This window comes from Leptodactylus fuscus, chromosome 5 (genome assembly GCF_031893055.1).
Source record: "Leptodactylus fuscus isolate aLepFus1 chromosome 5, aLepFus1.hap2, whole genome shotgun sequence".
NCBI lineage: Eukaryota > Metazoa > Chordata > Amphibia > Anura > Leptodactylidae > Leptodactylus > Leptodactylus fuscus.
The window spans coordinates 211,506,831-211,534,829 of record NC_134269.1 but is presented as its reverse complement, the minus strand read 5'-3'; the positions used below and the strand labels follow the sequence as shown (position 1 = coordinate 211,534,829).

At 42.9% G+C, this 27,999-nt stretch overlaps 2 protein-coding genes and 1 long non-coding RNA gene across 4 annotated transcripts in view; 1 reads left to right on the top strand and 2 right to left on the bottom strand.

Moving 5' to 3' along the window:
* LOC142204043 (ranaspumin-like) lies at window positions 1-27,992 on the bottom strand. 2 transcript variants are annotated; one of them, XM_075275242.1, is made up of 15 exons: window positions 27,874-27,992; window positions 27,715-27,752; window positions 26,876-26,938; window positions 23,398-23,451; window positions 22,798-22,830; window positions 20,983-21,030; window positions 19,422-19,466; window positions 17,487-17,531; window positions 14,471-14,515; window positions 13,725-13,769; window positions 11,032-11,091; window positions 7,593-7,643; window positions 980-1,015; window positions 874-898; window positions 1-282 (listed from the first exon to the last, which is right to left on the bottom strand). In XM_075275242.1, exons 1-15 carry the CDS (start codon window positions 27,947-27,949, stop codon window positions 275-277), a joined length of 672 nt encoding a protein of 223 aa, XP_075131343.1. In that variant the 5' UTR covers window positions 27,950-27,992; the 3' UTR covers window positions 1-274. The 2 variants fall into 2 exon arrangements, with proteins under 2 accessions (XP_075131343.1, XP_075131344.1); XM_075275243.1 differs by having other exon boundaries at window positions 23,398-23,448.
* The window catches only part of LOC142204037 (E3 ubiquitin/ISG15 ligase TRIM25-like), a 355,806-nt gene that overhangs the window by 68,203 nt on the left and 259,604 nt on the right, over window positions 1-27,999 (bottom strand). The window lies entirely within an intron of this gene.
* The window catches only part of LOC142204049 (uncharacterized), a 35,445-nt gene that overhangs the window by 3,393 nt on the left and 4,053 nt on the right, over window positions 1-27,999 (top strand). The gene's annotated exons all lie outside the window — the stretch shown is intronic.

The following is a 27,999-nucleotide window of genomic DNA, read 5'->3' as shown; positions in this document are numbered from 1 at the left end:
TTTGCTCTGCTGAATCTTTATTAATCTACTTAAAGCAAAGAAATTCATGAAAATGTTTCCACTGATACACACAATATGTTGTTATAGATTAGCAATGTGATCACATCACCGGTGATTCCTGTGTGTTATACAGAGGTTGGATAAACACTTTCAGGCGCGCTTGTTTACGAGATGCAGAAAAGAGAAGAGATTGCGTCTACTGATTATATGTGATTGAAGAAGTCATTGTATCGTGTTTGGAGCCGGTGAGACAACCTTCATGTACTGGGTTCATTCAGAGATCTGTAACAGACATTAAACATATGTTACTGCTGTGTTACTATTATAGACACTCCCCGGAGCAGTGACTGACAGCTCCGAGCAGACGGATATTCCTCAGCGCTGAAGAGGAAGGGATATGTGAATGGTTGTCCACTGACATGTCTATTACTGCAAGATATCAGCCAACCTGGACCCCGGGAGAGATGAGTGTAAGATGTGTGACTGGGAGGTGGTCGTCATTCATGGTGGACTGTGGACATCATATATACGAACCCATCTGCTACAGCATTATACATCCTGTTTAATATTCTGTAGGTCATGAGGTCAGCGTATAATGAACCCCACTCTACCCTAAAGTAAGTGGTTTATGGGTGTTCCTGGCTGAATCCCGTTCAGAGACTAGGAGCAAGGCTATGGTGTCTGTGAGTGGTGCTTGGTGATCGTACAGACACAGAAGCTTTGCCCATGTGACCACCAGCGGGAGGTCGGCTGTGACTGATAGTGACCCTCCTGTACTAACAATGTTATTCACTTTGAATGAAACTCTTTATTTTATTATATGAAATAATAATGACATGAATAATAACATTGCAGGTACCAGGGATTACTTACTTGTTAGTGGCCTCAAATTGCTCACCTAAAACAGAGATATCCGTATTACACATCAGTTACAATATGTATCTATGTTTATTTTGCATAAAGTAGTCAAAACACTTACCAGAGGACACAAACTTTCAATGAGCTTCCCAAGTGGCTGCAGTAAGAGAAGGCAATACAATAATTATTTCTCAATAGATTAATGAAAACTGAAGAACAGAACAAAATGGTCACAGCGGGAATCTTATCATTGCGGATTCCTTTATACCCAGGCTGAATGTGCTGGGATTTCACCAATACTGACTATTTGCCTGGTTGTATAAATGTCCTATAAGAGAATACAGGTAGGATCTACAGTGCCTACAAGTAGTATTCAACCCCCTGCAGATTTAGCAGGTTTACACATTCGGAATTAACTTGGCATTGTGACATTTGGACTGTAGATCAGCCTGGAAGTGTGAAATGCTCTGCAGCAGAATGTTATTTCTTTGTTTAATTTTTTTTTAAACTGTGAAAAGTTTATTCAGAGGGTCATTTATTATTCAACCCCTCAAACCACCAGAATTCTGTTTGGTTCCCCTAAAGTGTTAAGAAGTAGTTCAGGCACAAAGAACAATAAGCTTCACATGTTTGGATTAATTATCTCTTTTTCCAGCCGTTTCTGACTATTTAAGACCCTCCCCAAACTTGTGAACAGCACTCATACATGGTCAACATGGGAAAGACAAAGGAGCATTCCAAGGCCATCAGAGACAAGATCGTGGAGGGTCACAAGGCTGGCAAGGGGTACAAAACCCTTTCCAAGGAGTTGGGCCTACCTGTCTCCACTGTTGGGAGCATCATCCGGAAGTGGAAGGCTTATGGAACTACTGTTAGCCTTCCACGGCCTGGACAGCCTTTGAAAGTTTCCTCCCATGCCGAGGCCAGGCTTGTCCGAAGAGTCAAGGCTAACCCAAGGACAACAAGGAAGGAGCTCCGGGAAGATCTCATGGCAGTGGGGACATTGGTTTCAGTCAATACCATAAGTAACGAAGTAACGTACGCCACCGCAATGGTCTCCGTTCCAGACGAGCCCGTAAGGTACCTTTACTTTCAAAGCGTCATGTCAAGGCTCGTCTACAGTTTGCTCATGATCACTTGGAGGACTCTGAGACAGACTGGTTCAAGGTTCTCTGGTCTGATGAGACCAAGATCGAGATCTTTGGTGCCAACCACACACGTGACGTTTGGAGACTGGATGGCACTGCATACAACCCCAAGAATACCATCCCTACAGTCAAGCATGGTGGTGGCAGCATCATGCTGTGGGGCTGCTTCTCAGCCAAGGGGCCTGGCCATCTGGTCCGCATCCATGGGAAGATGGATAGCACGGCCTACCTGGAGATTTTGGCCAAGAACCTCCGCTCCTCCATCAAGGATCTTAAGATGGGTCGTCATTTCATCTTCCAACAAGAAAATGACCCAAAGCACACAGCCAAGAAAACCAAGGCCTGGTTCAAGAGGGAAAAAATCAAGGTGTTGCAGTGGCCTAGTCAGTCTCCTGACCTTAACCCAATTGAAAACTTGTGGAAGGAGCTCAAGATTAAAGTCCACATGAGACACCCAAAGAACCTAGATAACTTGGAGAAGATCTGCATGGAGGAGTGGGCCAAGATAACTCCAGAGACCTGTGCCGGCCTGATCAGGTCTTATAAAAGACGATTATTAGCTGTAATTGCAAACAAGGGTTATTCCACAAAATATTAGACCTAGGGGTTGAATAATAATTGACCCACACTTTTATGTTTAAAATTTAACTGAGCAACATAACTTTTTGGTTTGTAAAATTTATGCATCTGTTAATAAATCCTGCTCTTGTTTGAAGGCTCTAACTTATTTGCATCTTATCAAACCTGCTAAATCTGCAGGGGGTTGAATACTACTTGTAGGCACTGTATACATAGGGTGTGATATGTGAGCTACAGAAGAAATCCCACATGACTTATTCTCTGGCACAAAGCTAAGTGCAGGTTATCTTCTTACAGAGCTGTATCTGTGAGTTATCTGCTCCCTTCTGCTCCTTTTGGTATAATTTGTGCCTATAAACTATCTAACATGCTCCGAGCCGCATTTATCATTCATACTTTTATGACTTGTACAAAAAGGGAGCGTGTGTTATGTGACAAGGTGCGGGATTTAGGATTTTCTGCTGTGTGCCATAAATGTGCAAAAACTGATTTTCAAGCCAACTAATAAGAGGTGTAATGTTAGCCCGGACAGTCTAACAATAACACTGCATGTGACACTTCGATAAATCTGGTGCAGCTTCACTGTCTAGTCTAAATCTGCAATGTCTAAAACGTGGACAGTATTACTCTCGGTTCACACCTGCGCTTGGGTTCCCGTTCTTTAGATCTGCTTAGGGCCCCGAAAAACAGAAACCCAATCAGCTTAAAAAGAGGTTCCTCATCGATCCTGGGGTCTGCTGGTGTCCACCCGAAAAACATTATTATTTCAATGTAATACATTACAGAACCCACCTAAAAATGCAGGACTTTCCTCTTCGCATTTTTCTTCCCTTTTTGGGCAGAAACGTGGCGTACCCCATTATAGTCTATGGCAGGGGTCGGCAACCCCTGGCACGCGTGCCAAGACTGGCACGCGAAGCATATTTTGCTGGCACGGCAGCCAGCCTGCAACTTTCATACACTAAATTGAGAGAGAGAGCGTCCCTTCAGTGCTCTGCTAGAGCTGAGGACACGCCCCCTTCTCTCCCTGCCACCAATCAGAGGTGAGCCTCTCACTGCACAGGAGAAGGGCTCCCTGGACCTGCTGCTACACGTGAGAAGGAGCTCCTGCCGTCTGCAGCCCTGAGGAGGAGAGGAAGCTCCGGAGAGCAAAGTGAAAGCAAACACAACACCAGGTACGTGTGTGTTACTAACTATTCTTATTACCGTATTTTACGGACTATAAGGCGCACTGGACTATAAGCCGCATTGCCCATGAGTGCCTTATAGTCCGTCTCGGTTCATATATAAGGCGCACCGGACTATAAGCCGCAGTCCGGTGCGCATTATATCTTATTGAAAGCGGCGGCAGGCAGACTTTGCCAGCGGCCGCTTAACCCCCCGCGTGCCAGCCGCTTCTATTGGAAGCGCTCGGCAGGCGAGGAGGGGCTCTATCAGCAAAATCATGCTGATAGAGCCCAACCGTAAATGTTAGGTTAAACTACTACACACACACACACACACACACCCCCCCCGTTACAGCAGGGCTGCCGGACACTTCCTATTCATTTCTATGGGAGCCGGCATGCGAGCGCTCCCTATAGAAATGAATGGAAAAAAGCAGTCCATTCATTTCTATGGGGAGCGCTCGCATGCCTGCTCCCATAGAAATGAATAGGAAGTGTCCGGCAGCCCTGCTGTGACACCGCCGTCCTGAAAGAGAACGTGAAACTTACCGAGCGGTGCAGGGTGGGCGGGCATTCAGGCCTCCTCTTCCTCCGATGTTCCGTCCTCCTCCGGCGCTCGCAAGCTGATAATGGCCAGGGCACATGCGCAGTAGAAGCATTATGCGCATGCGCCCCGGCCATTATCAGCGAGCGCCGGAGGAGAAGGACGGAACATCGGAGGCAGAGGAGGCCTGAATGCCCGCCCGCTCTGCACCGTTGGGTAAGTTTCACGTTCTCTTTCAGGACGGCGGTGTCACAGCAGGGCTGCCGGACACTTCCTATTCATTTCTATGGGAGCAGGCATGCGAGCGCTCCCCATAGAAATGAATGGACTGCTTTTTTCCATTCATTTCTATAGGGAGCGCTCGCATGCCGGCTCCCATAGAAATGAATAGGAAGTGTCCGGCAGCCCTGCTGTAACGCCGGCGTGTACGGCTGTGATACACGCCGGCGTTCGGTAGTGTGAATGCACCCTTACGGTGCCTTTTATGTATGTATGGAAGCGGCACGCAGTCTTTGCCGCCGCTTCCATCCATATATAAGCCGCACCGGACTATAAGCCGCACTTACGATTTCTGAGGAAATCGTAGGTTTTTATGTGCGGCTTATAGTCCGGAAAATACGGTAATGTCAGGCATTTGGGGTTATTAATTTAGTTTTAGTAACTCCATGTGCCTCACATTAATAGCCGTTAACCCCATCATGTCCCTCACATTAACCCCTGTGTGGCTCACATAAGGGTTACTGAGGTGTGAGACATATGGAGGTACTAATGAAGGAACTATATAATGAAGATATTCACTTATTACCTCCATATGTCTCACATATCAGTGTCCCTTATGTAAAGCACACAGGGGGTTAATGTGAGGGACATGATGGGGTTAACTGCTATTAATATGAGGCACATTGAGTTGTAACCTGCAATGCACATGACCAGACTCTTTATCTACAACTATGGATTAAGTACAGACCTGTATATTTCAATTGACCCATATACAGTATACAGCCATTCTTTTTGTGGCTGTGTATCTGGGCCAAATTGAAGAGCTGAAAACTATGGAGCAGGTCCTATATGTGTCCTATACATCCCCTATTTTTAACATATAGGTCAGTGAAAACCACATGCGTGCCACTTGTATGCAGGAGGCGTAAGGCTGAGGCCCCATGTTGCAGAAACGCAGCATTTTTGTTGCAGATTTTCATGCGGTTTATTTCAACCAAAGCTAAAAACGGCTACAGAAGGAATGGAAAATATATAGGAAGCTTCTTATACGTCTCCCTTCTGCTCAATCCACTCCTGGCTTAGGCTCAGAAAAACACAGCAAAATATGTAACAAAAAAAGCTGTGTTCCCTGTGCTTCAGCAGGCTAAAGCCCCACGTTGCAGAAACAGCTTTTTTTCGTTGCAGATTTTGCTGTGTTTTTTGAGCCGAAGCCAGCAGTAGATTGAGCAGGAGGGAGACATATAAGAAGCTTCCTATATATTACCCGTTCCTTTTCTAGCCATTCTTGGCTTTGACGGAAAAAAAAAACGCAGCTAAATCTGCAATAAAAAAAGCTGCATTTTTGTAATGTGGGGCCTCAGCCTTAGTGTGATTCTATTGGGTGGTGACACTGTAACTAGATGCAATTATAGCCAAATCCAGTTCCTGGGCACCAGTGCGGCCACTTTGTTGAAAGTGTGACACCGATTAATTTCTGGCTGGGGTTTTGCTATTACTGCACCTCCAGGAACTAAAAGTGACTGAAATTAATCTGCGTTTCACTTAGGGAGCGTTCACACTACCGTCTGTGTCCAACAGCTAGTGTCCGCTGCTAATGTCTGTTCAAAATCTTGTGCAGACATTAGCAGCGGACACTAGCTGTCGGACATCGACAGTAGTGTGAATGCTCCCTTACAGAATACTGAAGTTACTAACGGCCAAGGACTGGATGGAGCATACAGGTATATTGTGTGTCAGCTCTTTACAGGTATGACCTCACTCTGCTCCCAGCCACATACATTACCACTAATTGTGGGTTACGCATGTACTTACCTTGCTTCTAATGGAAAAGAACATGTATATCCAGGCAAATAGTGGTAAGCGCATGTGGCTTGGATCACAGTATGACAGCACCCCTGTGCTATATGACTTTAGTGTAGGTGTTGTCGGCTTTACAATTATTGCCCGGCACTCCCAGGACCTCATCTTTGATTTTTTAATTTAAATCGGCACGCCGAACAAAAAAGGTTGCCTACCCCTGGTCTTAAAAAAATGGATTAGGTTTCCATTCATTGGGTCTGGAACCCCCGAATAGAAGCCCGAACGAAGGTGTGAACTTAGCGTGAGATGGGTTTTCCAGGCAGATATGATTGATGAGCTATCTATTAGATCGGTTATCTATGAAAGTTTCCCCTGTGGATCAGATGTTTGAGGTGACAGATCTCAGTCACGGCTGTTTCCTCTTCACAGGCCGGGTGACATCACAGTCATTGGTCACATGGTCTGTGTGCAGCACAACAGAATGGTGCTGAGGTATAAACCAAGCAATGTCGCTGTATAATGTATGGGCTGTGCTAGGTTTTCAGTGAAGAGGCCGCAGCGCTCATTGAAATGCTGTGGTCTCTTCCATCTGCTGATCTCATCCGGGGTGACCTATCCAAGGATAACAATACTATTACATCTTCTCTTACATCTCTGTGTTGTGCTGTTCTTCTGTTATTCCTCCTATTCCTATTACACTGCCATTGTCAGCACTGATAGGACTGTATCAGACTATGTAGGGACACCCCCTATTTGTTACCATCCAGTTGTCAAATTTGTTCCCAAATTTCCCAGAGAAATAGCAAAGTAGCGGCAGAACTTAGTTGTAAATAAATGTAATAATATGTTCCAGATTCAGAGGCAATTAAAGCTTATAGTAGAATAAATAACTCATTTATACATCATTAAATAGGTTTTCTGGACTTATATACTGATGACCTCTCCTTAGCCCCAGGTGATCAATATGTGATTCTAGGGCTCTGACGCCAAGCACCCCCACAGATCAGATGGTGGAAGAGTTGAGTGCTGCGGCCTCCTCACTGAATACCAAGCACAGCATCGTACATCTCATAAGAGCTCTGCTTCGTAGGGAAGTTCAGTCCCATTCACTTGAATTGGACTGAGCTGCTGCTGTACCATGTGACCACTGAATATGACATCATTGGCACAGGGACGAGGCCACAGGGCTAGGTCATACATATGTCCCAGGAAACCCCTTTAAGTACATATATGTGGAGTAAGGAAAGAGATGGAAGTGGAAGAATAAGCAGCACATACCGAATCTCTGGTCACAGAAGCTTTCTTATCCCCACCTGCTGCATTATTCGCCTATAAAGAGAAAGCAAGTAGTGAGAAAGCTTCACGATACAAGTATTATTTATAATACAACATCTGGATCAGAAATGACTTTGATCCCGACCTTTTATTCCTTATATTCCATAGTATAAGGAGCCTAATAAAGGGAGGGTCTCCCTCTGACACCCCATCAGCGCCCTCAGTGATGTGTTTGCAGGTGCTGATAGGTTGTCATGGTAGTCAGGCCCAGTTCTGTCATGTATATGTACATATTGGGCATAACTACTAATAGGTAACACTGACAGGCAAATATATGGCAGTACGTTACAAATGAAATGTATTATATAAGGGATCACAGGATCAGAGGATCACAGATTCAGGTCCTGCACAAGTAATTAAAGTAATTTTAAAATGTGAATAAATGCAGGAAGTGTAGGAGACATAAACTATCAATAATGAGAATTCACCTTTCCTGCCTCGGCAGCCTGGATCCCATCATATTTGGTCCTTGCTTTTTCCAGAAGTGATGACCTCCTTCTTGGTCATGGTCACATGACTGCTGCAGCCAATCATTGGCCTCAGTGGTGACCTCTCCACAACAGGCCTAAGCAGTCATGTCCAGTTTCTGGACAGGTCATGTGACCATGAACAAGATGTCGTCACTTCTGACCAGGCCTGTCAAAGCAATAGTAATGTATAGAATCTCATATAGACGGCAATACACTTGTAGTGCCGTCTATGGGACTTGCAATCAAATGATTGCATGTTCAAGTCTCCTAGGGGGGACTAATAAAATAGTGGGAAAAAAAAACAATTTTTAAAAATATAATAAAAAAGTAAAATAAATAAGAGTTCTAAATCACTTCTTTCTCTAGAATACATATAAAAGTAGAAAATTACTATGAAACTCATACACATTAGGTGTCTCTGTGTCTGAAAGTGCCCGGTCTACTAATATTTTTCCTGTACGGTGAACATCAAAATCAAAAGTGCCAAACCGCTGGGTTTTTTTCACCGTTTTGCCTCTGATTTAAATAAAAGGTGATCTAAGTAATAGTCATTCCCCAAAATGGTATAACTAAGAAATACATCTGGCCCCGCAAAAAATTCTATGCTTCCCCGTACAGCCACAGGGTAACCTGTCAGTGTAGCCTTGCAGCTGTTTCAAAACTACAACTCCCATACATTAAATATTTTACCATTTTTTTTGCTTAAAATTTTTTTTCCCCCTATTTTCCTCCTCTAAAGGTGCGTCTTATAGTCTAGTGCGTTTTATAGTCCAAAAAATACGGTATTATCCATAGGATAGGGAATAAATACTAGATTGATGTTGATGGGGGGTCAGGGTTTGGGGTGCAGTAGGTGCTGGGGAAGGGGGGATGGCATTTTGGTTGTCTGTCTGCCCCTTCCCTGAGCTTGAAGACTGGTTTTTTTTTCCCCCACATGGAATTCAGCCTGACTACAGCCTGGCTGAATATAGGGTATCTGCACTGTTCCTATTCCGTCAGGAAGGGGTTAATAGGAACACTGCAGATAGCCTATATTTAGCCAAGCTGAAATCCAAGTGGGGGGGGGGGGGGAACCCCAGTCCTCAAGTTCAGGGAAGGGGCAGACAGACAACCAAACCCCCCTTCCCCAGCACCCAGTATCTACTGCACCCAAAAACTCCAGCCATTTTAATCTTTGAAATTTTCCAGTAGCTGCTGCATCCCCCCCCCCCCCCAGCTTATACTCGAGTCAATAAGTTTCCCAGTTTTTTGTGGTAAAATTAGGGGCCTCATCTTATATTCGGGTCGGCTTATACTCGAGTATATACGGTAATTAAAACTGAGAAAAATATATGTAGCTCATCTACATATGGAATAAAAATTTATGAGCACAAGACTGGTTCTTGGCACAAAAAAGGGTATGTTCATTCACTAACCGGCCCTACAACAGCATATAAGTGGTGTAGAAGGGGTTTTGGTGGAGGGGTAAATGCCCATTAACCCCTTCCCGACATGCGCCGTAATAGTACGGCGCGTGTCGGGTCTGTAACTATGGCGACCGCCCGGGAGCCGGGCGGCCGTCTTAGCCGCCGGGTGTCTACTGCTTTAAGCAGTAGACAACCGGCTCTAATGCCTCCGATCGGTCCCCGGACCGATTGGAGGCATTAACCCCTCCGGCGCTGCTGTCAAAGGCGCCGGAGGCGCCATTTTCCCGGCGGCGCATGGGCGCCGCCATTTTGGCAGGGATCGCCGGCTCCTGGAGCATGCTCCAGGGCCGACGTCACGTTGCCATGACAGCCGGGAGCCTTGTTAAAGGCTCCCAGCCAGTCTGCAAATTCTCTCTTTTGCAGGCTGGTGTATGCAGCCTGCAAAAGAGATGATGATTTTTTGCAATGCATTGCAATGCATTAGCATTGTAATGCATTGCATTAGTGATCAGACCCCCTGGGGTTCAACACCCCTAGGGGGTCTAATAAATGAAAAAAAAATAAATAAAAAAAAAGTAAAAAAAAAATATAAAAAAATATAAAAAGTATTAAAAGTTCAAATCACCCCCCTTTCCCTAGAACAAATATAAAAGTAGTTAAAAACTGTGAAACACATACATGTTAGGTATCCCCGCGTCCGAAATCGCCCGCTCTACAAATCTATAAAAATATTTTTCCTGTTCGGTAAACGCCGTAGCAGGAAAAATAGTCAAAAGTGCCAAACCGCCGTTTTTTCACTGTTTTAATTCTGATAAAAATTTGAATAAAAAGTGATCAAAGCAATAACATTTCCCCAAAAATGGTAGAACTAAAAAGTACACCCGGCCCCGCAAAAAAAGACGCCCTATGCATCCCCGTACACCTATGTATAAAAAAGTTACGGCCGTCGGAATATGGCGACTTTTAGAAAAAAAATTTTTTAACACCGTTTTGGAATTTTTTTTAGGGGTCAAAATGTAAATAAAACCATATAAATTTGGTATCCCTGGAACCGTACCGAAACACAGAATATAGGGGACATGTCATTTTGGCTGCACAGTGAACGCTGTAAAACCAAAGCCCGTAAGAAAGTCGCAGAAATGCATTTTTTCTTCAAATCCACCCCATTCTGAATTTTTTTCCTGCTTCCCAGTACATTATATAGAATAATTAATGGTGGCATCATGAAGAAAAAATTGTCCCGCAAAAATTAAGACCTCATATGACTCTGGGAGCGGAGAAATAAAAAAAGTTATGGGGTTTAGAAGGAGGGGAGTCAAAAACGAAAATCAAAAAATGCCATCGGCGGGAAGGGGTTAAGTACGTCCTACTCCCTCACAAGCCAAAAATGGAAAAGATCCTGCAGAGTGACAAACACTGAGGACAAGATTATCTTCTGTCTGAGGTTATTATTCATTTCTGGGTTTAGTGTTCCTTTAAGAAGTTGAAGATTTTAAAAGGACTTACTTCAAGTTCCAGAACAATATTCAGAATTGTTGCTTCATCAATCACACAGGGAGCCATTTTCTAAAGAAGAAAATGAAACTTAAACACTGTACATGGTTGTCTATGCCGGATATAACAGGACCTACCTCGGGGTGGAGGAATACAGCCTCACTCTGAATAACTTACTAGACGTCCGGCCCACTTACTTGTAAATCCCCCACTGAAGACTCAGACTACCTTTATTTAAACTGGTCTATTCAGGCCGAGTTCACATCTGCGCCCCGGCCTCCGTTATTCAGGTTTCCGTTTCCTGCCCGAAACTGGGCAGGAGACGGAAACTTACAGTCAGTTTTCAAAGCCATCCATTTGAATGGGTTTGGAAACTGTCCGGCCTGGGGCGCTTTGTGCTCTGCCCGACGAAACCTTTTTTTTTTTTTTTTAACGGGACACAAAGTCGGACATGCAGGACTTTGTGTCCGGTAAAATAACAAAACATGACGCCGCGGAAACCACAAAACGCTCCCCAGCGCTCACGGCCGTACACTGTCTATCAGGTTTCTATCTTCTGTCTGCAGAAGACGGAAACCTGACAGACAGAGATCGGGTGCAGATGTGAACGAGCCGTCAGGCTGATTTATTAAAACACATAAATAACATACATTATAAATAACGTATAAATAACACCACCATAGAACGGGCAGTGTATAAATACAAACCCACAAATAATAACCATAATAACAGTACAAAATTAACCCCCTATAAAGTGCATATCTCACAGCCTATCCCACCGTGGGGATAAGCACCGCCCCCAATCTGTCCAGGCGCAAAACCCCACCTTGGGCAGACCTTCTAACCATTTATAAGAACACAAGCCTGAAATCCTAAAAGGACCCAAGCCCAACTAGGGGACATCCCAGGCTTTAACCTTCCCCACCAGGAACCCCATACCACCAATGAGGTCCTACAAAACTGCACAATAGGCCTCTAACCCCCACCAACCCCCAGCTAGCACAAACACACACACACACACACACACACACACAAAAAAAAAAAAACATGGGCGGGTGGGCGGCCACTTCCTAACTCTGCAACTGTCCCACTGACCTCAGTCTCACCCCCACATCTCCTTAAAACACCTCTGACTCCACCCCAAGATTTCCTGCTCAAGCTCTTCTAAAGTTAACCCATTAGTTCCCTATTTCTACCCCCAGTCATGGCGTCCTTATCCCCCAGGGTCTAGGCTTTTTTTTAAAGTGGCGCCGTCACCCCGACATGTCTGTTTTAGTAAATCCTATATCACTATACTCACTAGAGGGATAACAGCTCGGGATCATCTTCTCTTAGGTCTCTGGGATGTTTCGCTCCTCTTATTCCTTCTAGACATTATTCAGCACTTTGCTATATGGCTGTTCCCTGTTGTTCAGGGCGGTCGCACCTAATAGTTAGGATCATTCTGGTAAAGGTGACCGCTCCTGTTTAAGTTATCAATCCACTAACTTAAGGCTAAGACCCCCGTGGTGAGCCACAGACAAAAAGCGCTGCAGAAAAGACCGCAACGGAAACACATGGCGTATATTTCTCGCTGCGCTTTTCTCAGAAGGTCCCTATGAGTTTTCCTTTTCGGACTTTCTTTCTCTTTTATCCTTATACAGGAGGTGCCGGCGTTACCACTGAGGTCAGAATGTCGCATATTCGCAACGTGGGGCCCGGCCTTAATGGTAAAAGCTAATGTAATAAGAAGCCATATTGTTATTGTTATTACTTCAGTATCAGGTTATTTTCCTTGATTCAGGTTCGGACACATTTTGGGGTTTTCGTACGTGCGGTTTTCAGGGCTATAACATTTATTTCCTTTGGGTTATTAAAATAATATTTGTGTCTTTTTTGGTGATAAATAGGCCTTTATTTTTAAGTTTTTTTTATTTTTTATTATTAATGGCACAAAGTGCTACTAAACATAATTTCCAATAGTTTTCTCTCTCTCTGTTATGGTCATTTTTACTTTAGTGACATTTATTTGTTGTGTTGCTGGGGACGGGGCTAGATACTGTGACAGGGGCGTGGTAGTGGTGGGGGGAGGGGCTTCACCATTTTTTATTTTTTTTCTGTATAATTATTATTTGCTCTACATATTGTATCCCCCCTTCTCCCATACGGTCATAAATAAACCTTTGTGAAGGCATTTTAACTTTCAAATATATGAAATGATTTCTCCTGTAACTGGGGCTCTCTAGGACCCAGCAGCTCACAGAGTTTCTGGTCCCCTAGTGGTCATGTGGTCGCCGGGTCAGGGGGCAGCCATGTCATGGCGCACCACAGTAATAAATAGGCCCTGCCTTCCCTATGGGATGTCTGGTTGTAGTAACTGCAGGTATCACGTTCCAAAAGCTCCACGACTTTGTGCAGCAGGCTAACCTTCCTAGGATGTGTATATATATATATATATATACCTCTATCTATCTATCTATCTATCTATCTATCTATCTATCTATCTATCTATACCGTATATGTCCCAGCAGGGTTAGAGGCTAGATGGATATAGTCTATGGACAGTCCAGAACTGATTAAATTGTGAAATGGTTTCCAGAAATTCTTTTTTTCCCATTGAGGAATATACAATTCTCGTGATCGATCAATCCATATAAAACATGTTATACAAACAAATATTATCCACAAGATTATAATATGAGATATACTGAAGGAGACAATCTTACCACAATCTGTTCAATCTCTTCAATAGAAAGGTGTTTCTTTTCTCCCTATGAAGGTAACGTAATAACAATAAAATGTCATTTGTAGGAAATTGTTATATTTGATGTATAATATACAATACACTATAAACATCCAAAAATAATTTCACAATGTGAAAGGGCTTGAGATTATATGTCAGGACTTGTTATATCATTGTATGAGGAGATAAATGCACTTACATGGGATCGGTCGCCTCTCCTGACATGTCCGGCTTAGTAAATACAATTCTACATCATCTTTCTTATGACTCTGCATTGTGCTGCTCCTCTGTTATTCCTCATAGCAGTTTCTGAGTAGTTAGCCAAGTGGGTGTTACCAGTTGGGGGTTGTCCCTCTACAGTCTGCCATAGTCAGCACTTTTTGGACAGCATCAGACTGTGCAGGGACCCCCCCATCCCCCAACTGGTAACACCAAGCTGGCTAACTACTCCTACATTTCTAGGAGGAATAACAGAGGAACAGCACAACACAGAGTTATAAGAAAAGATGGCCCAGAATTGGTATATTATGGAGAATACAAGTATTTACTATAACATATATGTCAGGAGAGGTGAGAGGTCCCCTTTAAGACGTACCTGTCATGTGCACATTTGTCACTTTTGGTCTCCAGCGCTCCTATAGGGTTTGTGCGGTAATAAAGTCACATATAAATATATTCTTCTTACTAAGCAGGTAAGTTTACAAGATTGACAGATCTTTCTTTACTTACCTTACAAAACTCATCCAAGCCTTTAACAAATTTTGCAAGTTGACCCTAGAAATGAGAATCACACATCACTACGTGTCTGTTATATATGTACAGGGGGTACTTACCATGAGGGCAGACCCCACAGCTGTTATGGGGCTTAGAGGGGGAGGGGGCCCAGTGTTAAAATCCTTCTCCTGCTTTCTGACATACAGTACTGTGCAAAGGTTTTAGGCAGGAATGAAAAAAATGCATTCAGAAAGAGAAGGGTTAATAGCAGAGGAAGCGGATGAAGAAAAGAGAAATGTAAATCCCATCAATATTTGGGGTGACCTTTGCCCTTTGAAGGAGAAGTCTGGAAGTGATGATGCACAATCCTCCAGTCTGTCTGGGATTACATGATGAGAGAGACGGATTGGAGCAAGCCTACATCCACAGAAGATCTGAGCTTAGTTCTCTAAGATGGCGGGAACAACCTCCCTGCCTGCAGGTGTACCGAAAAATATTAATGGAAGGCAAAGGTCAAAGGTCACACCAAATATTGATGGGATTTATATTTCTCTTTATTAAACTTCATTTTGTTTATTGACAAAAATAAACTATTAACACTTGTATTTCTGAAAGCTTTCTTACTATTCAGCATTTCTCCACACCTGCCTAAATCTTTTGCACATCACTGTAGACCCTCCATATTTTCTTACAACCAACACCAGGAGGGATGTTCAGTGCAAAAGCAGTTTCCATTGAGATTAATGATATATAATTCCTATTTATGCCGATTGTCTGGGGTAACAGAACAATATGGTGTTCACAAGCCGCACTTCTACCTTCTCACACACAGAAATTAGGAAATGTGGGAGGGAAGGAGAGCGAGTTATTATTATTATTATTTAAAAAAATTCTGCGTCTTAATTAAAAAAAAAAAAAAAAAAGCACTCTGACCAATGTCAACATCTGCATGTGTCAGGTGTCTGGTCAGATCCAGCAGTTGGCGCTGTGTTTTGGGATCCCAGAGATCAGATAATCAGTACAGCAGATCACAGGGACAGTCCTGCGGACGCTGTGACTGGTCCCTCATCCCCCCGTACACTTACCTCCCAACTTTCCCAACAAGGATAGAAAGAGAGAAAGCTATGCGTGCAATGGCAAATCCCCCCCACACACACACACTTCTGTGTTGACTCCGCCCACTCTGATCCATTTTTTTTTTTCTTCTGCCTCCACATAGTATAATCCTCCTACAGTCACCCTAACATTATATGCCCCCCACTTTATAATGTTCCTCTCCAACTATCCCACAGTATGAAATCCCTCTCCTGGTGCCCCAGTTTAAACTGGGGTATCTGGAGGGTGATATTAAACCGTGGGGGTAGTTGGAGTGTAACATTAAACTGGGGGCAACTAGAGGCAGACATGTCCCTTTTTAGCTACCTCCAGTTGCCCCCAGTTAAATGGCCCCTTACAACTTGCCCCCAGTTTAATGTCATGTTCTATCTGCCCCCCTCCTGCATCTGTCCCCAGTATAATGTCTCCCTTCATCTGCCACCAGTTTAGTGCCCCCCCCCCTCCATCTGCCACCAGTTTAATGTCCTCTTTTCATCTGCCACCAAATAAAAATACTGATACTCACCTCTCCTTCCTCCCCTGCTGCTCTGTCTGAGGTCTCCCTCTCCAGACTATACATTTACTCACCTGTCCATGCTCCAGTCCTTGCTGCCTCCAGGGTGCGCTGTAGCCAATGCTTCAGCGTTGTGACATAAGTGTAGCCCTGCCTAGAGGAAGCAGTAGAGTGCGGCCAGGACAGGAGCGTTGACAGGTCAGTAAAAATTATCAGCAGTTTCTAATTGCAATAACACAATAAGTCGCTGCCTATGTGTGTCATCCAAAGTGTCTTGGTGTGTCACACGCATGTCATAGTTTCACTATCACTGCTTAAGGCTAAGGCCCCATGGGCCAGAAAAGCCACGCTAAAGCGCTGCCGGAACAACCGCGGCATGAATGCATCGCGGTTCTTCCCGCAGCACTTTGAACAGAAAGTTCATGGAGTTTTCCTCCGTGGACTTTCTGTTACGATTATATCTATATACGCCGTTTCCATAGATATGATTGACATGCTGCAATTATCAAAACTGCGACTGTTTTGGAAATCGCAGCATGTCTGCGCTGTGATTTTTTTCCGCAAAGTGGGTATGGAATTCGCATGAATCCCATCCACTTTGCAAGTACTGTAAAACACCATGATTTGTCCCGCGGCGTTTCCATTGCATGCAAATCGCGGTGTTTCTGGCCCGTGGGGCCCCGGCCTTAGGGGGTGTTCACATGTAGGAATTTGACACTGAATTTTGAAGAAGAGTGCCACCGTTTTGCCTAGTTTGCCATTAGTGGTCAGGGCTATATTCTAAATTCTGTGTTCTCACACCCAGAACGAGCAGGATGATTATTTTTTCTACAAGCTGATTTAAAACAGAATTTTAGGCAGATTTTAAGTGAACACCCCATTAGGGGGGCAAATTCCGCCCAGATTTTGCCTACCATTGTTTTCAATAGCAGGCAGAGGTCGCAGAAGGACACTGAAAAATTAAGTTTCCTGCTCAATCTTGCCGCAGATGTCACTACTGATTTAGCCAAGGAGTTTGTGGCTCAAGACGATAAGGCCCATTCACGTGGGCCGTGGGAAGCCGGTGGCTGGAAAATGAAGAGGCTTTATTATTTTTACTGTCCTAACCTGTGTTATTTATTTATTTAAATGTAGATTGTGAGCCCCATATCAGTATGTCTTTGTAGAATGGGAGGAAACCCACGCAAACATGGGGAGAACATACAAACTCCTTGCAGGTGTTGTTCCTGGCGGGATTCGAATGCCAGGACTCCAGCACTGCAAGGCTCTAGTGCTAACCACTGAGCCACCGTGTTGCCCCTTAATCTGTGTTATTTATGTCAGTCTATCTTTTCACACACAGAGGTTTTGTAAATTCCATTTCCTATGCTAGAAAATGACTTGTATCTGTACACCAAGCAGTGGTAAATGTGTCATACATACCCTTAACATCTCAGGCGTACAGTCCTTATCGAGCGCAGGTCCTACCTGTTAGATAAATGTGGTCACTATTAGATGATACGTTACAGGATTGTTCTCTTTTATGTGTTACTATGCTCAAAATGAGTAATAATGTTGGTAAATAAGGCCGAGCTCATGCACAGTTGTGGACATGGAGGAGATGGGACCTTTCTACTTGCTTACTAATGCCTTCTAGTTCTCCGTTGTTATTACACCAAGTTCACATTAAGGGTAAAGACACTTTGAGATTTTTTGATAGTTATGTAAGCCAAAGCCAGGAGGGGATTGAAAGAAAGATGAGAAGCTCCGTGTGTCCTTCATAGATTCTCACCTCAATGTGTGTCTGCTCCCTCAGTCTTATTAGGATGAGCCCCATCTATGCTTGTTCATTATGCTACAGAACAGACGTCATGCTGACCACAAGATAGGGGATAAGTGTCAGATCACTGGAGGTCTCACTGCAGTCAGGAAAATGAGGGACTGAAAGAAATGAGCTTGTGTGAGTGGCAGTCCATTCATTGCTATGGGAAATGCCGTCTCCGCCATCATCTGCAGCCCCATAACAGGGAATACAGTTCTGGTCACACAAGCTCACTGACACTCCATCCACGAGGAGGTATTAGGAGGACTTTCATGTGATCACCTCCCCTCTCCCCGCAATCTGACATTTATCCCCTGTCCTGTGGATAGGGGAAAAGTGTCTTTAATGGCACTATCCCTTTAAGTCACTACTGCAGCCAATAACATCCCTGATGGAAGTTCAGTAGTGTGTTCTCTGTGTGTGGCCCCAGCCTCAAGGTTTTTTTGTTTTTTTTTTGGGGGGGGGGTTCAGCCTAGTCTTAGGTCTACTTCACTCCATACTGAATTATTCTTATGTTCAATATTTTAAGAAAATCATATAGTCACTATAAACTGTAGATGTCTATGTTGTAAATGGATAGAATAAGCGGCCATAAGTCTGACACTTTAGGGCAGGGGGCTGCGACCTTCAGCACTACAACTCCCATCATACATACGTGTTCTGCTGATCTTAGAACTCCCATAAAGGTGAATGGATCATGCTGGGAGTTGTATCTTAGGATGCTGAAGGTTGCGACCCCTGCGTTACACAATCAGATATCCTTTTGTATCTAATTTAAAGAGGACCTTTCATGGTCCAGGGCACAGGCAGTTCTATATACAGTACTGCTGGAAAGCCGACAGTGCACTGAATTCAGCGCACTGTCGGCTTTCCCGTTCTGTGGCCCGGGTGAAGCGCTATCAGTCCCGGTACCGTAGCTCTTTACAGTCACAAGGGCGTTCCTGACAGTCAGGTACATCCTTCTTCACAGCAGTGCCTATCGCGCTGAACTATTTGAGTGGGGAGGAACGCCCCCTCCCCTCCAGATAATACTTGTCTATGGACGAGTACTGTGAGCAGAGGGAGGGGGCGTTCCTCCCCGCTCACATTGTACAGTGCGATAGGCACTGCTGTGAAGAAGGACGTACCTGACTGTCAGGAACGCCCTTGTGACTGTAAAGAGCTACGGTACCGGGACTGAATTCAGCGCACTGTTGGCTTTCCATATATATAGTATAGTATATAGTATATAGAACTGCCTGTGCTCCGGACCATGAAAGGTCCTCTTTAACTTTTGTTTAAAGGCGACACATCTGGGTGAAATGTTCGTGTTTTATGCAAATTCTATAATACATGTGGCATATATCTGCATATACCACCCCACTGACTTCCATTATAGGTATACATTACATAGCGGTGTCTCTGATGTATGAGCCTTTAGTGCTGTGTATGTACATTTATCCCATAGAGAGTAAACGGATCCATCAGGAATATCTTCCTATATGTCTTATATTAGTGTGGTGGGGAAGAAGCCTTATTTATCTACAGATATTTACATAGTGATAGAGATTTCATACCACAGAACAGACGACCTCCAACAGTCCTTTTTTGTAAACTGTATCCTACAAGTTAAAAGAAATGTTACAAAGATCCTAAATAATGTCAAGAAATAACAGAAACAGAAATCTAACAAGTAGTACAAGTTTTTCTCTTATGCTGTGTTCACACATCAGTATGCCATCCGTCCGTTTGAATTCAGTTTGACACTTCAAAATGGACTGATGCACATACTTATTGTATACTGACACCTTTTTATACTGATAGCAAACGCTCTCCATCCCTTAGAGGACAGATAAGGGGATTAAAAGTAGCAATTGTAAACAAAGTAGAGATAAGGATATATAATAAATGTCCTTATGTCCTCCTTATCTCTACTCTGTTTACAATTGCTACTTTTAATCCCTTTATCTGTCCTCTGTTTGCTATCAGCATAAAAAGGTGTCAGTATGCAATCAGTATGTGTATCAGTCCGTTTTGAAGTGTCAAACTGAATTCAAACGGAGGGATGGCATACTGATGTGTGAACATACCCTTAGGATAGTCATTGAGTTCATTAAATGGGTTTTCCAGGACTGTGGGACTTCTATGACCTTTAGGATAATTCCTTAACTTCAAAATGGTAGGGGTCCACAAACACACCCCCTACCCTGCTCAGCTGTTAGAAGTAGCTGCAGTGTTTGGACAAGTGCTGCGACATCATCACTATGTCAGTGCCATAGTCTGTATAGTGGCTATGCTTGGTATTGCAGCTTAGTCTCATACACTAGAATAGGACTGAGCTGCATACAGGACATGGGACTGATGAAGGCGACTTCACTGGTTAAGAAGGAGTGGCAGACTCCAGAGTGCGGATGAAATAGCTGATCGGTGGGGGTCCCAGGTGTCAGACCACCACCAATCTGATACTGATGACCTATCCTAAGAACACAGCATCAATAGTTTAGTCCTGAAAAACTCCTTTATTTTGTAAATACAAATCCATGAGCAACAGAGCGGACTACATGTGACCAGAATTACACCCTGGAATGAGGTATTTACCATAGTGGTGAAAATACTCTGAATCACTAAGTGTGAATACAGTCTTAGAAGACTTTGGTTAATCTGGTTTTATTATAATGGTCCCTTCATAATAAACTGACTACAGGATGAGGAGCCGTAACCTGTGGGGGAATCTGCCAGCCAGTGTGACATGTTCCTGCAGCGCTACCACAGGAGGAGCCAAGTACTACAAAGTGTCTATATATAATGAATGTTCTGTCTGCAGTTGCTCCGGTGTCCTGAGCTGTGGACTCCTCCTGTATTAGCCCTTCTGGGATTGAGGACTGATCCCTCCAGCAGTGTGACCGCCATACTTATGTTATTTCTCCACAATCCCCTATTACACAGAGCCGTGTGCAGGACAAGCTGACATGGATACAACATGGATACAACGTCTTCTTGCTGAGCCTTTCATGTAACTTGTTTCTTTACTAGCAGATAAATCCTGTTTTATACTCCAGAGAGAACAATATACACAAGTAGTCATGTGACTGGTGTAGCATTATGTGCACAATATGGCGTGTTATAGATATAACTTACCAGAGCGTTTGTTAAGAGTTCAAGATTAATTTCCGTAGTAATAATACCCTGAAATACAATGACATATCAATAATGCTGTGAATGCCAGAAATCTGTAAAGTTCTTTCCGTTCTATCCCAGTAGCTGATTGTAGAGCATGGTGACACACCTTAAGGGGGTATTCCCATGTACATAATTATATCTATATTTGTAGATAATTAAACATTAAACATTTTTGAAAATATAAGTAGTTAAAAATTCTGCAGAGTTTTAAAGATTTCCTCTAACCATATTAGTGGTGACAGTCTGTTGTCTTGATCGGTTGCCAATGGATATGACCACAAATGCAGAACCTTTCTATGGTCTGGGACTTGTCAGGAACCCAGCCATGATTTTCTTATTGCAGCTGGGTTATCAGGCAGGGACACTACATGTATGAGAAGATATCCCGGCCACAATAAGGAAATCATAGCTGATTTTCTGACCTTAGAAAGTTCCTGCATTCATGGTCGTATCCGCTCTCAACCGATCAAGACAACAGACTGTGACCACAAGATATTTAGAGAAAATCTTTAAAACTATGCAAAATGTTTAGTTACTTATATTTGCAAAAATGTTTAACTTTTAATTATCTACAATTTTTTTTTTTTTTATTTAAAACTATGTACATGGGAATACCTCTTTAAGTCCGTCCCTCATTTCAGCAAGCTCCACCCTTTACCAGACAGGCCCCCTCCCATTTCTTGGGAAAGCATGGAAATGTCAGAAAGTGCCTAAACCAAATAACAAATGTGGCGTATGTCAGTTGTTTTGTTTTTTCTTAACATAAATTGTGTTGCTGAATAATCCAGTGACGGGGAACGCTCGGCTGCTTTGAAGCATGACCTTAGATTATGTGTCTGCCTCATGGGATATGTATTGCAGTAACCTAAATCTACAGTAAGTATGGTAGACACCTAGGGGATAGAGATACACAGGCTTAAAGGGGTTGTCTGGGATCATTTAAAATCCCTACACTAATCTAAACACCTTCCCCCTCCTACTTTCTAAATAACATTAGTAATAAAAACTGTATAGTTGCCATATCCCTGGGGCGGTCATGTGGTCGTCCCAGGGAAATTTTCTGATTATCCGGTGGCAATCCGTTTCTCCATCATACTTACCATCCATGGCTTCTTCCAGCAAGATGGCTCCTCCTCCTGTACTGGCAGGGTGCGCGCTCTTCTCCTCGCAGTCTGCGCGCACTGCTGCCATAAATCACCTCTACTGCAGGTCCACGCATGCGCAGTACAGGCGACTCATCGCTGGAGAAGAAGAGCGCAGAGACACAGTACAGGAGGAGGAGGGGCCGTCTCACAGGAAGAAGCATGGAGGATAAGTATGTAATATGGGTCAGGGGTTGGGCTGAGTAGGTAGGGAAGGACAGGATATCTAAAGAGACAGAGAGGGGGTGTATGGGAGGGGGAGAGGTGAGAGGAGTCAGTGAGGAAGTTACATAGCAGGATGCTGAGCATGTAAACAAATGCAGGAGACACCAGGGGCCCCCAGAAGCACCCAGAAATCACTCAAAACATGCTAAAGTATATGGGTGCATGTATTAACCCATTAATAGCACTAACAGACACCTTTTATTGCCCAGAAAACCCCTGTAAATGTCATATTCTAGTGGGCTCGGAAATATGCAGCTGTTATTTTTTTGGGATACAATAAATGTAGAAAACTGATGTAAATCTTCCCCATTCCTTCTTCATATCCTGGATGTTCAGTGCAATGTCTCTCTGGATGAGTATATAGTACTATAATAATAAATATGTGAATAAAAAAGGAAATATTTACCGGTACAATTCCAGCAGTACAGGTACCATCATTCTGTAAAATAATGAATATAAATAAATGTATATTTGGTGTTGTAGGACATTATTAGGTATTATGGCAGTAACAAAATATTCTGCACAAACTCTTGTCAAACTCTTTAGGGCAAACTCTCTATAACCATTTCATTAAGAATAGAGATTGAGTCTAGGTGCACACAATATGAATGAGCCTAGTCCTCTTTGCCTTTAAGTCAGGGTTCTCATTTAATCTATGGGACTATGATTAGATGTCTTGGTATTGAAGGAGCCTTGGAGCTTTTGTATTGAGGCTTCTATTTGATGTGAGGTTGGGCAGAGACCTGTGGGAGGATTTAAAGTGGTGTATATTTAGACCACACACACTATTGAAAGGTCCAGCCACCCACATTTTGGTGTTTTTAGGACTTAATTTATCCTTGAAATAATTGTTTTAACGGATCCAATAAAAGTTAAATTTTAGTTACTCTTTCAGTGAACTACAAACTCTTGTCTAGTACATTATATACTAGAAATCTGTAAATTGTCAAATATACAAATACATAAATTATTAAAATTCTTCATCATAACCAGAAGAAAAACTTACCGTAGCCTCTTGTATTTGAGTACGAATATAATCCAACGCCTCTCCCCGAACCTTCTGGAACACAGTGTATAGATGATGAGAGATATTATTTCTATCTGTAATACCTGGGATTTATACAATATTGTATAATATAATTGTAGAACCAGCACATAGTACAGATGGTTTTATAGCTGGAGGTATTTTAACCCCTTCCTGACATCCGCCGTACTAGTACAGCAGATGCCGGGTGTTTAACTATGGCGGCCGCCTGGGAGTCGGGCGGTCGCCATAGCCGCCAGGTGTCTACTGTTTTATACAGTAGACAACCAGCGCTAATGCCCCTGGTCGATGCCCGCACCGATCGGTGGCATTAATTCATCTGGCACCTCGGTCAAAGCTGACCGAGGCAGCATTTTCCCGGCGGCGCATGGACGCCGCCATTTTGCCGGTGATCACCAGCCCCTGGAGCAAGATCCAGGGCCGACGTCATGTTGGTATGACAGCCGGGAGCCTTGTAAAAGCTCCCCTGCCTGCCTGCAATAGAAATGACAATTTTTTGCAATATATTGCAATGCATTAGTATTGTAATGCATTGCATTAGTGATCAGAACCCCTGGTATTCAAGACCCCTATGGGGTGTAATAAATGCATAAAAACAAAGGTAAAAAAAAAGTAAAAAAAATATATATATTAAAAAAAATTTAAAAGTATTAAAAATTCAAATCACCTCCCTTTCCCTAGAACACATATAAAAGTAGTTAAATACTGTGAAACACATACATGTTAGGTATCCCTGTGTCTGAAAATGCCCGCTCTACAAATCTATAAAAATATTTTTCCTGTACAGTAAATGCAGTAGCAGAAAAAAACATCAAAATTGCAAAACCGCCGTTTTTTTCACTGTATTGCCTCTGAAAAAAATTTGAATAAAAAAATGATCAAAGCAATAGCAATTCCCCAAAATAGATTTTTGTTACGGGGGTTAAAATATAAATAAAACTATATAAATTTGGTATCCCCAGAATCATACCGAAACAGAATACAGGTGACATGTCATTTTGGCTGCACAGTGAACACCGTAAAAACGAATCCCGTAAGAAAACTGCAGAAATGCACATTTTCTTCAAATCGCCCCCATTCTGAATTTGTTTCTACCTTCCCAGTACATTGTATAGAATAATTAATGGCGGCAACATGAAGAAAAATTTGTCCCGCAAAGATTAAGACCTCATATGGCTCTGAGAACGGAGAAATAAAAAAGTTATGGGGTTGGAAGGGGAAGGGGGGGGGGGGGGAGTCAAAAACGAAAATCAAAAAATGCTGTCGGTGGGAAGGGGTTAAAGGCTATTATTATTATTATTGTTATTATCAATTCTTATATTGCATCTATTCCAATTTCGTTTTTCTTTGTACATATGAATGGTTTAGCCCTGGAGATGATATCATCTTTCTGTTCTGTCGGCCTTATTTCTGAAACAAATGGTAAGAAACAGAAACACTAGTGACACATTCCTCCTGGTTATGTAAGGGAGAATCAGAGAACCATTTTTGGAATAAATATTATCAATTGAATAAGCGGCCGTCAGGGAAAGGACCAAGTAGTGGAAACTGCAGAGTCTTTGCTTTCTGCTTCAATTACACCTATGGAGAAACGGCTAGCATATTGATATTAAAGGGGCTCTATCAGCAAAATCATGCTGCTAGAGCCCCACATATGCGTGCATAGCCTTTAAAAAGGCTATTCAGGCACTGTAAAAGTTATATTAAACTACCCCCCCCCCCCCCCCCCCCGTTTTAAAATAATGACCTAAAAAAGAATGTGCTCTACTTACCAAACGTGCACCCTGGGTGGGCATTCAGGGTGTGTCTTTATCTTCTTCCACGCCTCTTCTTCCTCCGATGTCCTCCAGTCCCGTCTTCCTCCAGCGCTCGCGAACGGACAGTGATAGCCTGGGCGCATGCGCAGTAGCTGTAGTAGAAGCCGCATGCTACTGCGCATACGCCCAGGCCGTTTTTTTATATCAGGGGGGGAATTTACTAAAACGTTTACAGTGCCTGAATAGCCTTTTTAAAGGCTATTCACGCATATGTGGGGCTCTATCAGCATGATTTTGCTGATAGAGCCCCTTTAACATGCTGTGATTTCTAAAAACGGTTTTAAAATCGCAGCATTATTATTATTATTATTATTTTTTATGGTCAGTGGCTCATTTTTAGAAAACAGAAGAGCTATACTTTGTGTAAAGTTTGCTCCATGAAAAACAGACAGATGACATTACATCCGCATGCTGTAGGGTTTTGTTTTTTTTCTCAGACCTACAATTGGGTGTCAGTGATCCATCAAATGTTCCACAATAGAGCAAGTCTACATTTTTCGTGTTAAAGGGGTTTTCCAGGTAGAAAATCTTTTTTTTTTTTTTTTTACAAAGGTCTGTTAGTGCTAGTAATGGGTTAATAAGTGCAGCCATATACCTTTAGCAGTGTTTGGAGTGATTTCTGAGTGTCTGTGGCAGCTACTAGCATCCTCTGCCTTTGTTTTGTGGGTGTTAGCTTCTTATGTAGCTGCTGCACTATTTCTCTCTCACACAGCCCCCCCCCATCTCACTCTGTTACAAAATCCTCCCTGTCTCACTAAGCCTAACGATCCCGCCCATTACTAGCCCCTCCCATCCTCCCTGTCTCACTAAGCCTAACGATCCCGCCCATTACTAGCCCCTCCCATCCTCCCTGTCTCACTAAGCCTAACGATCCCGCCCATTACTAGCTCCTCCCATCCTCTTTGTCTCACTAAGCCTAACGATCCCACCCATTACAAGCCCCTCTCCTCCCCTAGCTAACCTATTCCTCCCACTACTAGAAAACAGGAAAAAGGGGAGGAGCCGTTCCTCAGACACAGAAAGGCTTGGTAAATATTGATGGGGATAAGGAAGGGGGAAGAGTAATGGTGACGTTCAGTTTCAGAAGCAGTGAACAGAATGTCACCGGATTATCAGAAACTGTCCCTGGGTTGGTCACATGACCGCTCCAGGGATATGGGTAATTATATTATCTTTTAAAATTGAAGTAAATTAGAAGTTGGGGGGGGGGGGGGGAGTTTAGATCAGGGATTAATTCTCAGTTTATCCTGGAAAACCCCTTTAAGGACTTAAAGTGAATAATTACAATTACAGCAACGTGTCAGTGTTCCATCTGTAAAATATACCAGCAGAACATGCACATGAAAAATGGCTGTGTGAATGAGGCCTAAATCTTGTGGCAGGAATCCATTACTGTATTGCTGTGTATAGAAAGGAAAGCTCTTCAGTCTTTGTACCGTTTATCCCTAGAAATGTAAAAATTGTTCTACACAAATGCAAAAAAATGGTGTCCCTTAATTCTACTCTCTTAAAGGTCTGATCCTATTTTGTATCCTAAAATAAAATAAATTCAAAACCTACAATGTATTAACCTGGCCCATGTGATAGACATTGATATATGTTTTATGAATGAAGATATTTACCTGGTGTTTATCACGATCACCACATACTGCTTGTCCTGCAGCTAGAGTAATATTTCCACCTGCCTATTAAAGAAAGTAAAAACATAAATGTCACTCGGTGTCGTCTATAAGTTGTCAGCATTACACAATCCATCCTGCAGTGAGATCATCTGTAAGACATGTAATATCTACCGGCAGGAGGAAATAGTCTTACAATTACATTTATAGTAAAAGCTTCAATGTTTATTTAGTGGCCTGTTAGAAAGCTACATGATGTAGATTGTAGATAATCTTCTTACCGGTGGCCGGATTTGTGATTCTCCACTTGGTTGTGGTCCTCAGCTGTGTCATGTGACTGATACAACATTGTATGTGTGACCAGGACAAGGAGAGTTTATCTATTCATTCCTATGAGAGCTGTGAGCTAAGTGAGGAAGGAATAGAGGAACTCATGTCCACCTCAGATGGAGAGTCTTATTGCTGGTCACAGCTGAGGACAAATAACATTATCTTCACTGCCATCTACATCATGTAGCTTTCTAATGGGACAGAAATGTTTTGTGTGATATTAGATTTAGCAGAGAAAAATCAGAGGACATGATACAATACATGATTCATGTTGTATATTCCTGCACAGTAGCGCCTACCTCTGGTATAAATACAGTACATGTACATGAGGACACATATATAAATCGTATTATTGTAGTGCTTACATGATATTCTATTACAGCTCAGATGACTTATTACTGATATACTGGATAACACGTTACTTATAGGAGAATAAACATGTAATAGATAATAACATGTATGACAGCAGATCCCACATATAAGCAAAGGAATCTAAGAAAATGATACAGAACCTCTAGGAGTTTTTCTAAACAAAGAAGAAGATCCAATCCTGCAATGAAAAGCAGAGGAAACAGGACAGAATAAGAACATAACTATTCCACAATATCACAGACCATGGTAATACAATAATTATAATACATTTCTAAAGGATTTTCGTGTTGTGTACTTACCTCCACCAGAAACACTATTAAGACCTTCACTGCAGCCAATTACAGCCAGCAGGAAGAAGACAACAGCGATCTTCATGTTCAGTCTTTGGATCTTAACTCTGATCAGTGTATGAAGTCAGTATGAGA

Bases quoted from the DNA above. Each gene is read 5' to 3' on its own strand.
- LOC142204043 (XM_075275242.1), bottom strand. From the start codon at position 27,949: ATGAAGATCGCTGTTGTCTTCTTCCTGCTGGCTGTAATTGGCTGCAGT. The intron at 26,939-27,714 runs GTTCTGTATCAT...TTTCTTTAATAG, and splicing joins GTTTAGAAAAACTCCTAGAG to GCAGGTGGAAATATTACTCT. The intron at 17,532-19,421 runs GTATGAAATCTC...TTTATCTAACAG, and splicing joins TGGAGGTCGTCTGTTCTGTG to GTAGGACCTGCGCTCGATAA.